A 13322-nucleotide genomic window follows, 5' to 3' on the forward strand; every position below is an offset into this window, starting at 1 on the left:
CCTTTGTTGTAGTTTTGCTCCTGGTATCCGTAAGATCTACTAGTTTGCCTTTATGAATAATACCATGACAGCCAACAGACAGTTTCTCTTCCTTTCAAACAGGAGTTTCCACTGGTAAATATATTATGTTCTCGTTCACTCAGTTATTTGCTGGTTTGTGACTGATTGTATCTGCCTCCACTTTTTGAAGCAGTCAGTAAACGAATTAAATGTGGTTTTGGGGTGTCCAAAGCAACTTGATTTTAGAGGGTGCAGAGCACCTGCATCTTCTCTGGATTTCCGTGGTTTTGCTGGGTGCTTAAATTTCTGCAAAATGGAAGCATTTTTATTTTTAGAGTATGCTGAAGGAAATATTTTGGAGGATATGATTTCAGCAGAAGTGAAGGGCGGTTGGACAGGCTGGGGGAGTAGAGTGGGCTTGCAGACATTTTATCACCGATAAATTTCACCTCTGATCTCTGTGCATCCCCTGGGAATGAAAAGTGCCTTTGGAATTGTGTGTGGTTTTCTTTCGTTCCACTGAGCTTTCCCACTGAAATTTGCTGTCTTGTATCTGTGTCTTTGTGAAGCTTAATGCAATGGCAAAACAAGAGTCAGCCTCCTTTCTGGGGAGCAGACTCCGGCGTACCAGAAAACAGCCCTGGTTTTGTGTGTTCAGAATGGGTGCAAACTTGCCACTTTATTTATCACCGGGATTTCTAACCCTCAGATGCCATGGCCTATAAATGACTTCTCCATAATAATATTTATCAAAGTATTTCTGGTCTAATTATTCATGCTGAGCTTGTTCCCTAAAAATTTCTCTTGAAAGAATCTTTTTAAAGATTTTTCTTTTGAAAACAAATTCATGACCACATCAAACAGAGATTCATGTTGCCGTTGGTTTAATTGCCAGCAGCCCTCAGGGAATCTCAAAACTTGCTGTTGTTATAATTGCTTCTCTCCTTTTCTCTCCCCTACTCCTTTTCCCCTTCCATTTTTGATTGCTGCAGAAGTCATCGTATGGTTATTAATATTTAAATCCCATTTTAGGTACAAAGAAGTTTATGTCCTTTTTTGCCCATGTAGTAACTATCAAATGGTAAATAGTGGCTAGATTATAGATGCTAAAAAAAGGAACAGGCCGAAAATCTTATTTTGAAAAAACAATGAAGTCATCTTGGTTTTTAACATTTTAAGCAAAAAGCAGATAGTGGTGCCCTTCCCTACTCATGCCATGCCTTAAGATCAGATCCATAACTGGATGTGTCTCACTTTCTATTCCAACCAGAAAACCCAGGGCACCTAGTCTGGTTTTGTTCCCTTTGAAAAGCAGTATGGGTGCCTCATTTGGGCAAAGCGTGAAACATAACATAAGCGATGCTGGCCTAACTTGATGAGATACATGGCATATTTGCTTTAAAAAGAGCAGCAGTCTCGAATCTGTTTTGAATTAGGAAAAGTATTTGAGAGAAAGAAAGGAAAAAGGGAACCATTTCGTAGCAGGCATCTGAAAAATAACAGTTTGGAGGAAGGAGGAAAAATTGTCAGGCAAAACCTAACAGTTAAAGCTGAAAAATGTATTTCCAACACTGGGGATTATGAACGTATATCTTATTCTTTGGGGTTTTTTTTAAATAAAGTCTTGGCAACTTAAGTGCATACTATGATGATCCAGAACGAGAACAGCTACTCAATAGTGAAATTATCAGCAGTACTCCGGCAAGAGGTTATTAGTCATAGTCCCAGTATCATACGAGAGCCAGAGCCAAGGATTCAAGAAGCAAAACATTCCCCTTTGGAGAGAGGTCAAGATTAGTCACTTTTGTTTTCTTTAATTGGCGAGGGTGGTGGGGGGGTTGGGTTGGGGTTTATTTTGTTGTCGAGAAGAGTTTGGGACATACTTTTATGCTAGCTGGGTCTTTTACTTTCTTTTTTAACCCCGAAGTGTTGTAAATATGCCACTGTTCCACATTGGGAACAGGAATCTACAGTCAGGAGAAAGCTGTTGTCTGACAGCCGAGCTTCTGACAGCAAAACCAGAGTGATATTCAGAGGCTGTACTGCCGTGATTAAACCAGCAGCAAGAGTCCTCCAGAGGCAAGTACCACAGGGAGTTGTCTTCACATCTGTGGAACTGAAGCATCTGAAATAGAAGTGCGTGTTAGCTAAACAGCGAGTCAGTCTTTCCCCTGCAGATAGGTACCAGGGTGCTCAACCAGAAGGACCTAACGTAGGAGTGTTTTGCTGAACAAGAATGTGATTGGGAATGAGAAAGCAATCAGGTTTCCAACCTTCTGTCTCATTAAAAAACAGAAAAGTGCTTTGAAGTTTTCTTTGAGATCTGAAGATCTGCCCAGGAGAGGGGAAAAGTTTTTTAAGGTTTTGCTAGAGCTCCTCCTTCCAAGTTGAAGTTAAAGACATTGAGCATATCTGAAGGTGGACCATTAACTTTACAGCCTCAGTTTTCCCCACTTTGTACTAGCAATAACAGTGCACATCTACTGCAGTGGGATGCTGCATAGGCACACGAAGGTTCGCATCATATAGCTTTGGATATAAGATGCACTAATGGCCGCCGTTTATTCTATAACTATATCCAAATTATTGCATAAAGATAAGGGGTGCTTTTTCCGGGTTTCTTTGATCAATACGTCCCTTATATTTCTTGTTATCTTGCACCTGTTTGACATCACCATAAAGCTGGATTTCAATTTAAGCATAATTTGGGAAAATGTTTGTGATGGTGGTGCTAGATGGATGTCCAGTGATTTTTATGGCTACATAAATGTCTCATACTTTCAGTATCATTGATTCACTTACACAGAAAGAATCCCTCTCTCCTTACCAAATTTTGTGTTATTTTTAAATGGAAATGGAAGACAAGTTGTGTCTGGTCAAAGAGATATTGTTTCCTGAAGGTAGGACTATAGTAAATGAAGGTAAGCAAATTCTTGAAAAATCCAGAGTATTCAGTTAATAGAATAGGGGAATTTTATCTTCTATTTAGTAGCTTCTGATAAAAGTTATATTTAGAGACAAGACTCTTAAACTTCACTTTCCTGGATTTATGCAAGGAGAGAAAAACATTCCAAGCTCCCTTGTTCATCTACTGACACTCTGTTAGTTTTGAGGAAAGGGTTAAAAAAAAAATATCTGACCTTTGTAATATTTTAGAGAAAAAAAAAAAAGCTGTATCCCGAGGCTGTGCTGGGCCGAAGACTGTAGATTTTGGACACTGTCCTAACTTGAAAATTTCCATGTGTTTTAAGTTGTCTCATTTATCTACAACAAGAGTCAACCACAAATTTTAATTGCTTGGCTATAGCCCTCTGGATGCCAGATAGGTCTGCGAGCATTGCGCACATCTGGGCACGCACTCAGTGCTGCGAGGCCAGCAGGACGGGCCTGGGAACTCGGGGGGCGATGAGCAGGCAGAGGGGCTTTGTGGCCCAAATCTACACCTAGAGCTAACAAAAGATTCTCAGGAAAAGCTGATTTCCAATGGTTGGGATGTTTCAAATAAGCCAAATATTTTTGCAAGAAGTTGTTAATAGCAACAACAAAAGCGCTGAACTGAGACCGCTGTTCTCAGCGCTCTCTTCCCAAGTAGCAGCCGTATCCAGTCTCTGCCTCTTACCATCTCCTCCAGCCACATCCGTTGTGGTCCTTGTTTCTGTCTTGACTAGCAGCACTTTAGGTCATCCCTTTCTGACTCTTTTTTTACCCTGGGGCCTTTCTGAATCCTCTTCACTTCTAAAATAAGCACTCCCCAAAATCTTTCCACCTTTCAAGGTCTTGTCAGTGGCCATGGCCACTGACAGTCCATGGCCAAGTGTATTTCACTCTCCTGTAACAAATTCTTCCACTTGCCAGTGTCCTACCAACTTCCTTGTTAGAAGGAGAGGTATATATTCATCTTTCCTTGCTTTCTTTAGTCCAGCAGCAAGTTATAGCCAAATAATTTTGTGAAGGTGGTATGTAAAAACCAAATAACTGGTGTGCTTGTAACTTTTGATTTCTATTTATTTCTCATAATTTTTAAGATCTTCAAAGAATTGCTGTCTCATATAAGTACAGCACCTGTTGTTGCCACTTGTTTCTTTGTAGGTCTTATTTAATAGTTCTTGTACCTGAAGTTTTACCTGCTGCTGATCTGCAGCGTTTATTCACATAAGGATTGTGTACTTGAGTTGTGTGTAAGTGGTTGGAGATAGTCAAAGATAGCTGTGAAGGTTTCTGTTTTATTGTGTAACATCGTCTTCAGCTATTGCTGTTCCTGAAGGCTGTATCTTTATTTTAATTTGGGGAAAATGGCAGTATAATAAAAGAGGCAGTTATAAAAACATGCTGCCAATATTCTGTGTTTGGTAACATATATGCTGTATTTTATATTATTTATTTAATCAACATTACTGAAGTGGGGTTTTGTATCAGTTTTTCAATTTTTGACCTGTCATAGCATGTCCCTTACTATTGTCAGTTTCAAACAGAATTCAAGGAAGGTATCTGAAAAATGGCATTATGGTTGTAATCTACGATCTTTAAAGAATTGTGAAAATCCATGTGAAAGAGATGGAGCTGAGCAAATAGTTAACCAGAAATGTCATGTTTCCAGAAACTTTGAGGATGCTTTTAGATAAAGATGTTTTTCTTTGAGGAAAAGGACATTTGGAAAGGAAAAATATTTCTCTGCAGTATAGTTGCTTGCTTATCAAAATTGCTTTCCCAATTGTAACGGAAAGAAAGAACGCATAAATCAACCCCATCATTTCTTCCATTTCTGATAGCTTGAGCATCTGGTACCCCAGAGCTTGTGCTGCACAATCAGGACAAAATTCTTCAAACAAACAAAAATTACTTTAAAATGCCACAAGTTTTATGGTCAGTAATCAAATGGCCACATGTTGGTATTTCCAGCTTGTTTTAAGAAAAATGTGCGACGAAATTGGATTTCTATACAGTGCATTAGGAATCTGCTATGCCAAGTCAAGACCTTTTTAATAGCAGTTCACTGATATCAAGGTAACTTATGGATAATCGGAGCCAGCGACTCCGATTATATATATTATATAAATATATGTATTATATAAACAACTTATAAATCCTGGTTGTTTCTGGGCTCTGACCTTGACTCAACGACTCAAAAGTTTCTTCCCAGCCCCAGGCACAAGCAACACATGCTGATTCAGCAGCCATTTAAGGGTTACTACTACTACAGAACAAGGAGGTTGTTACACTTTTGAGATGTGTAGGAGAAATATTTTACTATAAAAATACAGAGTAAGATGAGACCAGCAACAGTCTCGGTTTACCGAAAAAGCAGAACAATTTTTAGTATCTCAAAGCAAAGAAGAGATTGGCACTGATAGCCTTATGCAAGAGAGCTGATTTTAGGACACAATGTGTACCAAGTGTCCATTTTATCCAAGTTATCCATTTTATTTGTCGTTTAATACAGCGGTTACAGTGTTAATATAATATTTTCATTGACTAGAAAGTGATTTGTCACATGCAGCCCTCAAAACCTGTTAATTTTGTTCCTCAGAAGCTCAGCCTTTATATTTTTCTAACGATGAGTAATCTTACATTAGAGGAGAGTGTTTTCTCACTGGCTCCACTTCCTCTATCCTTCCCCCAGACACTGCACACATACTCCCTTCTTTGGCCAACTCTCAAGAGAAAGTACAGACAGTCTGGAGAACAAATCTTCCTTCATGCAGATTACATTCTCCTATAAACACCTCAGCGACGGGTATATAACCTCCAGCAAGACTGCTGCCTAACCTCTGGCAACAAAATAAACAAATCAAAGCCAGAAGCTCTGATAAGGGGATTCGCAAAAATCTGGAATCTTGAGTATTGTGAATGGAAGGAAGACTCTTTCCATGATTTTTGAAGAATCATGTACATGGAGAGAGAAGCTTCCTTTAATAATAATGAAATTATTGGTCTCTCCTGCCACTATTATAGCTATAGAGAAATGTTTAATAAACCCTCTTTGAAGATTCCCATATCCCTGAGCTTCTCTAGAAACCCACTCCTAATCCCATTTGTTCCTGTCCACAGGGCCCTCAAAACTAAAGTATTAACTTTTAGAAATATTGAGATGCCGAAATGTGTAGGGACTTAGCAAGAAGAGGAGCCAGGGAAGCTGCCTTCTGAAGATTCCTCAAATATTCTCCAGAACAGTACTTAAATAGTATGGTTCCCACCAAAGAAAAATGTAATTTATAACCACACCTTCACTTGCAGAACTCACTCCCTGTTTTCTTAAGTACTGCTTGATACTTACACCTCCCTTCACATCATTGCCATTAAGTAGTATTATAAGTTCTGGAATATGTTTTGCCTCTTATCTTTTCGTCAAATGAGTCATGAGTGTGCCTGACGATTTTCTTAACATAAAGGACATTTTTGTGTGTTTTTCTGAAATATAAAGCTAGCTCATTACTGAGTATAGTATTGACTAGTGAACACATTAGGGATTCTATACAACACTGCTTACATGGATGCACAGTTGAAGAAAGCACCATTTTCTTTCCCTAGAAGTTTGCCACGCTACAGAGGAATAGGATCCTCCTTATTAAGAGGCCACCAGGAGTGATAAACACACTAAGATCTCCCCAATCACCTTCAGTTATTTTGAAAAAGTACCTTAAAGAGATGGATCCTTTTGAGCGAAAAAGCCCTGCCCTTTGGAATGAATGCTACTCAAGATTCAGAGTAGCAGACTTGAGAGTCTAATGTTGGAGAAGTAGCTGAAATTTTCCTGTATCGCATTTTCCTTTAGCCAAGTGTAGCTTGCGTTCTGGTTTTCCTCTTCTCCTTTAGGAGCTTCCCGCTTGGCTTTTTGTATTAAGAAAAAGCACAGTCCCCCAGAACCCACTGGGTGAGCACTGTGCTGATAAAGAAATCTCTTCATTAAGCACAAATTATGTGTTTAATCAGTCAACTGTGTTAAGAAAGTAGGTATTTATAAACCACCAAAGGGGCTATGATTTTTACCCTTAATAATATTTACTTTTAAAATTTCTGAGAATGAGAATGAAGGGCAGATGAGACAGTTTTAATAGGCAGCATTAATAAACCTTGATCCCTCCAGATCATGGAGCAGCGCTTGGCATAACTCATTAGTAATTTGTGGTCTTTGTGGCCTAAATTATGCCAAACTACAAATTTTGTTCTTTGGCTTGCTCAACATCCTGCATATCCATGGCTGAAATACCATTCCCCTCAGCTCCATAATTCCATCTGTCCTGCCCCTTCCCATTAAATTCCTATAATAAGTTTTGGGAGTGGGTCTCCAGGGTGCTGCTCTTTAGTTCTCCATCATAGAGGTGGAAAAAGGAAACTCTCCTCCAGATGTCCCTGGAGCCACTCAGGCTCCTTGGTTGTTGTTTTTTAAAAAAGAGCAAGGAAAGAAATTCACTGTTACATTTTATATTCTGAATCGTACCATGAATTTGTTGTGAATGCTTAAAATTACAGGGCATTTGAAATAAATATAATGTGAAGATCTGCGGAGTTTTAACAGATAAATTGCTCATTAATTTCTTCTCTCCTCTCATCACAAGAACAGTCTCTGTCTTGTTCACTAGCACCTCCGGGAATGCCTTCGATACCTTTATAAAAGTCAACATGTCATTTTATATCCAGTTGTAGAGGACTGCTTCTCCTGAAAACATGACCTCAGAGGACCTTGTGGTTCACAGAAACTACGTCATAGGCACTAGTCTGTTGTGTGGGGTGTCAGAGTAGTCACGTGCCTCTGTGACTTTTTAGGGAGAGCAAAAATCTGTTCCATAACATAGCTACATTTCTTCATGATGTGCCATTTAAGATTTGTGCTCTAATCTTTCAGCCTTTGTGAAGAACCATTGGGAGTTGTTTTTTTTTTTTCTCACTGCACTGCATGGATGGGATATTTTTATTCATTTCTATGAGCTAGGTTCAAAACTTGTTTAAATCTGCTTCTCTACATCTGTGCTTAATCTATTATCCTTGGATCTTTTTTTTAAAAAAAAAAAATCAAGTCAGGGGATGGAAAAAATCTTGTTTTCATACAATATTTCAGTAAGACTTAGGAATAGCTGTGGTGTGTAATTTCTGAAGAGTTTCAAACACTGCTTCTTCTCCCCAACAACTATAAAATACAAAGGAAATTATTTGCATATAAAGAATATGATCATCCAAACTTCGTGCTTCTAATGAAACATAAATCAGCTAGAAAGAGCTTACTTAGTTTTTCCTAAAAGAAACAAATCAGTCTGAGTTATTTTTCTATGTAATTAACACTGTTTGCTGGTTTTAAGTAGAGGGATCAGAGTTGTCCAAAGCAGTTAAGATTATAGCAACATCAGCAGTTTTTCTATTTGCTTTACTTTTATTCATTCTGGCATCATAGCTAATTTCTAATCAAGTAAATGTGTTTGAAAGTATGATTCAGGGGAGATGATACACTTCTCCATGCTAAGTGAATAAGGCTAGTTTAATACAAGGAGTATTGCACACAATGACGTTTTTCTAGTGGGTGTAATTATCTCTGCAGCAAACAAGTGAAGGACGTATTTCAGGACGTGTGTTTGGATGACAACAGGCAGATTGGGCATGCTAATAAGCAAGGACATTCACCAGCAAGCCTCTTAGACATCAGAGGCCTGTGATGATAGTAGAAGTTGCCTTCTGGTGGCTTTTAATTCGCCCTTTAAAATGTCTCATACTTTGAGCAGACACCCCTTTGGCAGAACGGAGGATGTGGGCCCATCATCCCATTGCCGTCTCATTTGCAAATGTCATCTTTTCTGACCCAGCCCCAAGAAGCATGAGCAGAGCAATGTACAGAAATCCAGACTGCTCCTTCTCTTGTAATATCCAAAGAATACGTTACTATTTGGGATTGACGATTCAGTCCAAGATTGATCCAGAGCCTGCTGAAGTCACTGGAAGTCTGTGATTGCCAAAAACTACCACTGACTTCAGCATGTCTTGGAGCAAGACCTTCACGGGCGCAGAACTCCCTGAGAAATGGTTTGCTCTATTGGAAAGCAAAACTGATTAGACAACAGTTAAACAAAACCAGCTATCTGGACCTCCCTCCACAAAAGCTTTGTGGCTTTAGAGCCCTACTCCGATAAGCAGGAACATGGAAGATGAAGGTCTTTACTTTTTATCTCATATGGCTCCGCTCGAGAGTGATTAGCTTCTGCCTCTGCTTCTGTGGGCCTCCTGCACTCCACAGCTGCAGCAGCCAAACCTTGTTCCCTAGAAAAAATTAGACAATTATCTCTGGGAATTTATTTCCCAGCAAGAATATTCACATCTCACTTCTCTCCAGTACTTCATCACCAAGATGCACAGCTGTTGAAGGACTATCCAGATCTCAGTCCAATCTACTGTCATGTTCAATAGCTCATCACTGCAAGAGTTTCATAAATGCACATTTTCCAGATATATCTTCAGTCTGTGTTTCCTCTGGTAATCCCTGCCTGAAATCACAAATTAAGAAATATATATATAAAAATCCTCTAGTTAGTTTAGAACAATTAGCAAACAGACATTTCTTGTTAGAGGAAAAGTTGTCCTTCAGACTCTGAAGATGGCTGTTTGGCTGCAGTCTTCCACTACAGTCCTTCCAGCGCATCTGTCTCAGGAAGCAAGTGATACCTGGGCAGTGGGGGATGGAGGAATGAGATATTTTTGCAGGCTTCACCAGCGCTGATTTATACTGTCACGCTTGGAGCATCATGAGTTTGACATCTGTGCTGGGCACCGTTTGGGCAAAGCGTGCCTTTTTTTAAGGGAGTGAACAAATAGCGATGAAATGAAAACCTGATGATCTGCTCGATTTTCCATCTGTATTTTCTTCCAGAAATCTTGAACTTCTGTGTTCTTCAGCTTCCTCATTTGAAGAATCTCATCTTTCAACAGCCATTTCCATCCAGAATTAGTAATTTCATGTACCATCTAGGGTGCTTTGCCTAATGTTTTCAAAACCAGCTGCAAAGTATAAATCTCTGGCACCTCATATTTTTAAATCACTGTATCTGCTTCCCCACCAGTTGTACAAAGTGTTTGAAAAAAACAGCATTTTCTCTACAGTGGAAAAACATTTTAGTCTCCGCTGAAATCCTCCAGGTTTGTTGATGTTCTGCTCAGCCTTACTGTCTTTTACTATCCTGTGTGATACTTGGATGATAGCCAGGCACATATAAATTGCTCCCACTCATGCTCTCTCTGGCGTTTTTATGTGCCTTTCACTACTTTCTAGCAGATATTTTAGACAGCAATTTATTCCCATCACGTTGGGGTTTTTTGCCTACTTTCTTTTCCCTTTTTAAAACCTATTACATCTTTTTGCTTAGTGTTTTAGGATCCTTGTGGATCGGTGGGTCAGAGACTACAAAGGCAAAATTGTGGGTTTCTCTTTAGGCTTGTAGAAGAGAGTAGGAGGCTATAAGAAAGACTCAGTGCAATTTCAATGCACGCCACGCCAAGGGGCAGAGAGTGGGCATGACTTTGAAGCTGGAAGTGCCTATCTTTCCCTCAGGACGTCTGGCTCAGTACATAGAGAGGAGGCTTCCCATGCCAGATAAAAGGGGTGGTACAGATTGCTTCTTGAGTGGAAAATGCAAGAAACCAGATACTGAATCTGTAGTGCTCCTAGAAATATTTCCTTCTTGATTTTCCTCTGAGTACCACACGTGCACACCAAATAGATTCTAAATTTTGGACAAATCTATAACCTAGTCTCTATTAAGTATCCTGATTTTTCATTATATTTCTCCTAGAGATTAGAAGAGAGAGCAGAAAAGGCAAAAAAGAGGAACTAAATAATTTATGGTGCTTCTGTCTAAAGGCAGAAGAAAATGAACGTTATGGATTCGGCTGCACCTTCCCTTGCAGCTCCCCAGTTGAGAAATTAGCTTTTACCCCTCTTAGAAGAGTTTCTGGCTTACTGTGAACCATGGCATTCAAAGAGAAATCCTAGTGAACGCTATGTCATTGGGGGGGTGGGAGTGTAAAACTGAACCATACCCCACTCCCAGCCCTTGCCACAGACCCCAGCTGCTATACACTTGCATCAGCAAAAATATCTGTGAAGCATTCTGTGGCCTGAGCTGGTAATTGGGCCCAAATGTAACAAAGAACATCAGTCAGCCTGAGCTTAGAGTTGATTAGGTCACTGCGAGTAGAGCAAATATTTACTAGAGCATATTGATATTATTAAGGCATATAAGCGTGTCACAACTTTATCATGTTTTCAAGAAAAATGTGGACATAATAATAACAAAAAACCACCAAAACTCCGTTCTAGGACTTAGTTCTCTATCCCAGTACATCTCTTTCAAAGCCCATTTGTCATGTGTTGATGCAGGTATAAAATGAGTGTCAAAACACATACCAGAGGTGAGTATTAACAGGCCTGTCCTGGTCCAACTCCAACCTATTACATTAAATTTCTAAAGCGCTATTTGATGGACTATGAATCTGCAGTGTCTTCATAGAGGTTATTGTCAACCTAATTAAGAAAACATGTCATTTCAATATTGCATTTGTGTCACATGGTTTGTTGCTATTTTCTCATGTGCCACTGCTAAACAAACCTTCCTTTTGCCTTCGAAGGTTACACAAATGGACCAAAAACTGAACCTCATTACAGATATACTGCATCGTCTGGCTTCCCGTCAGCAGGGGGATCAAGGGAACAACAGATCGTCTCAGAGAGGCAACAACGTCAATTCGGATCTTTTCCTCCCTAATAACACCCTGCCGACCTACGAGCAACTGACAGTACCAAGAAGAAATGAAGATGACATATCCTGATGTGGTCTCGGTTGGGTTCTTTCCACCTTTCTCCTTTAAATGGGACTGAATGTTGAGAACCTGGAAGGAATTAAGGTCATCAGCCATCCAAGAAAGCACGCGACTACTGTATCAATACCACTAGTCTCAAATACACTCTTCTAAAGCCACCTGTAACGCTGAAGGATTGCCAGGCTGTCTTCTACCAGCCTACACTTACTGAAGCTCCGCGTTGATTTTGCTCACGAACAAATGATCACGACTCGCTATTTCTCAGAAAGACCAAAACGATGTAAAGACAGGCAAAATGGCAAAAATTTAGAGCTCCTTTATTAATAATAATAGTAATAATAATATTCTAGTAATACTTGAACTTAGATGGAAAAAGTGCATTCTGTTTATGAATCTACAAATAGCAATCTATTTCTACTACTAAGGTTTTTAAAACTAGGATAACTTATGTTGTTTTTATTGTATAAACGTACACTAACATTCTAGAGAATGACAAACCACATACTGAACGATTTTCTTTTTCTGTTTTATTTTAACGTTGCTACATAAACAGTTATCAGATAATGACCAGGTTTTTTTAATCTGTTTTTCTTCAGGGAGGAACTAATCCTTAATCTGGAACAATACTATTTATAGTGGAAAGTGCTATAGATTTTTTAAGATATCAGTTTTTCATGGGGAGACAATATAGTATTACATAGAAAAAAATATTCTGCTTTCTAGAAAATTATTGCCAAAGAATTTATATATAAATAGAAAACACAGTGGTCTGAATGTACTTGTCCTGAAATAACTTTTTAAAAAGAAGGCCCACTACTTCTTAAATCTACTGGTTTTTAGCTTACAGTTGCCAAGAATAGTACAAGAGGCTGAAGCGACTGGACTTGCTGGTCAAGTGCTTGAGCTGGCCACTTACTGACCATCCATAATCCTTGCAGGAATCGAGGCCCCAGTTCAGGAAAGCATCTCTCATCCAGACAGCAAATATGACAATTTGAATAGTTTTGTGAATAACGTCTTGAGAAATTCGACTCCCTACAAGAGTCATCTGGTATTGAAAAGTGCCAGCTCTAATTTAGAGGACCGAGGGCCTCAGCTGCAACCCACGGAGCTGAACCATGTTACCCCACATGATAGTTGCAATAAAGCCAGCAGTGTTTGGCTCAGTGTGATTTTTCACATACACAACGTGAGCAGGATTTGGGCTCGGATTACTAAGGTTGAACATCAGCCCTTGCAGATAGTCAGCACCTGCACCATAACAGCCCTGCTTTGAACGTGGAACAACTTCAAAGTGACAGAGTGTCAGGAAAAGCTATATAGTCCAATGTGGTGGTGGTGGTAGCCCATACCTCTGGCAAAAGAGGGAGATGTAGACAGATTTGTAGACAGATGCGCTTTGAGCATCATACGTGTCCAGTGCACCCTGTTCCCCTCACCGCAGAGCCTGTACCCCATGACGGTCTTTCTTCTTCTCCTGGAAAAGTGATGCCCGAAAGCCTTGTAACTTTGCACAGCGGTTGATG

The 13322-nt window shown here is 39.6% G+C and overlaps 1 protein-coding gene across 3 annotated transcripts in view; it reads left to right on the plus strand.

Annotated features, from left to right (window-relative positions):
• KCNQ1 (potassium voltage-gated channel subfamily Q member 1) overlaps nt 1-11805 on the plus strand; it is a 378889-nt gene extending 367084 nt beyond the window's left edge. For 2 of the 3 annotated variants that reach the window (XM_086613033.1, XM_086613032.1), the window contains one exon: nt 11605-11805. In XM_086613033.1, coding sequence (XP_086469159.1) covers nt 11605-11805 — 201 coding nt within the window. Of the gene's footprint in view, nt 1-8708; nt 8847-11604 lie in introns of all 3 variants that reach the window. The other variant, XM_086613031.1, reaches the window with a different exon arrangement.
• Nucleotides 11806-13322: the final 1517 nt, after the last annotated feature.

This window comes from Tauraco erythrolophus, chromosome 6 (assembly GCF_009769465.1).
Source record: "Tauraco erythrolophus isolate bTauEry1 chromosome 6, bTauEry1.pri, whole genome shotgun sequence".
Lineage (NCBI taxonomy): Eukaryota > Metazoa > Chordata > Aves > Musophagiformes > Musophagidae > Tauraco > Tauraco erythrolophus.